This window comes from Equus asinus, chromosome 13, assembly GCF_041296235.1.
Source record: "Equus asinus isolate D_3611 breed Donkey chromosome 13, EquAss-T2T_v2, whole genome shotgun sequence".
Lineage (NCBI taxonomy): Eukaryota > Metazoa > Chordata > Mammalia > Perissodactyla > Equidae > Equus > Equus asinus.
The window spans coordinates 40842582-40844177 of NC_091802.1; the positions used below are offsets into that span (position 1 = coordinate 40842582).

Below are 1596 nucleotides of genomic sequence, written 5' to 3' on the forward strand. Positions count from 1 at the left end.
ATACACCAAAGGGACAAAGCTGGGGAGGGACAACAGCTCTGACTCTCCCCAGGTCAGCAGGAAATATATCACATGATCAGATTATGATTGAAGCAGGAATGATGCTGATGATGTGACTGCCTTCCTTTTATCTGAAAAAGGTTTCTATGAGTTATTTTCAACTAGGAAACAGATTAAACACTTAAGTTCTAAAGATTCATAACATTTAGGGTACAGCTTCCTCTATGACAACTCCGCCAGCGACTCCGGAAGACAACGTAAACAACAACAAGCAAAGCCCTGCTCATTGGCCCAAATTTGGGGGGTCAGTGTATAAAAGCCCCAGAACAGAAGGAGTCATCAGATTCTTGAAAACTCACCTCTGAACAGGAGCCCACCCTCCATCCCTGACACCATGACCCACTCCTGCTGCTCCCCTTGCTGCCAGCCTACCTGCTGCAGGACCACCTGCTGCCAGCCCACCTGCAGTGGGTCCAGCTGTTGTGAGTCCAGCTGCTGCCAGCCCTGCTGCCCCCAGACCCGCTGTCAAACCACCTGCTGTAGGACCACCTGCTACCAACCAACCTGTGTGACCAGCTGCCGCCTTTCCTGCTGCCCCGCTCCCTGCTGCCAGCCCACCTGCTCTGAGTCCAGCTGCTGTGGACAAACCTGCAGTCAGTCCAGCTGCTGCCAGCCTTGCTGCCCCCCAACTTGCTGTCAAACCATCTGCTGCCAGCCAGCTTGCTCAGGACCCGTGTACTGCCGGAGAACCTGCTACCACCCCACCTGCGTCTGCCTGCCTTGTTGCCAAGCCCAGAGCTGCGGATCCAGCTGCTGCCAGCCTTGCTGCCGCCCAGCCTGCTGTGAGTCCAGCTGCTGCCGGCCTTCCTGCTGCTGATCACCCCACCATAGAATCACGTGACACAGATCAACCTTCTGACAACCAACCTGTCAGCTCTCCATTACTGCCACTGCCTCCGTCCAGCATGCTGCCGCCATCTTTCTATTAGTCATATTCTTGATTAAAAGGCTCTGTGAATAGGCGTAGTAAGACACAGTCAACTTCAGTCTAATTTTCTTCATCTTTATTTGCTGTTGATCTCTGTGCCAGCTGCAGGTCTTAGGTCTCCCTGACCTACGGTAACTGTGTCAGTCTTGCAAAAATGATCACCATTTTCCCTCTAAGTAACCTACAGCACAAATTCCTGTGACAGGTTTCCTAGGTTTTTCCATGTTTACTATTTCTCCATAATCATTTCTTCTAGTGGACGCATGGTTCTTCTTATTTCTTCTTCTTCCTGGTTACTTTGCATTGCCTTCCCAGCCTTGGGGAAGCTTCTCTGCTTCTTTCCCAATAAAGCCTTTGCTATCTTCCAGCCTATAGTGTGATTTTATTTTTTGTACAGCATTTACTTTCAAATCCTTACATTATATTTCATTTCACAAGTATGATTTATTCTGAGCCTCAAAATGACCTCTGAACTGACAGAACCAAGATGATCACCTTCCTCTTACAAATGAGTAAAAAGCACTTGCTAGTTGTGGACAGAATTTACTCAAGGGCTAGGGCCTCTGATTCCAGCTCCAGGTCTTGTACTCACTAGAAGCACAAAGAAA

General features: G+C 49.2%; 1 protein-coding gene across 1 annotated transcript; it reads left to right on the forward strand.

The window, feature by feature from the left end:
* The first annotated feature begins 360 nt into the window (after positions 1–360).
* Positions 361–1355, forward strand: LOC106826402 (keratin-associated protein 9-7-like). Its single transcript, XM_014833729.3, has one exon. The coding sequence runs from the start codon at positions 395–397 to the stop codon at positions 875–877; it is 483 nt and encodes a 160-aa protein (XP_014689215.3). The 5' UTR covers positions 361–394; the 3' UTR covers positions 878–1355.
* Positions 1356–1596: the final 241 nt, after the last annotated feature.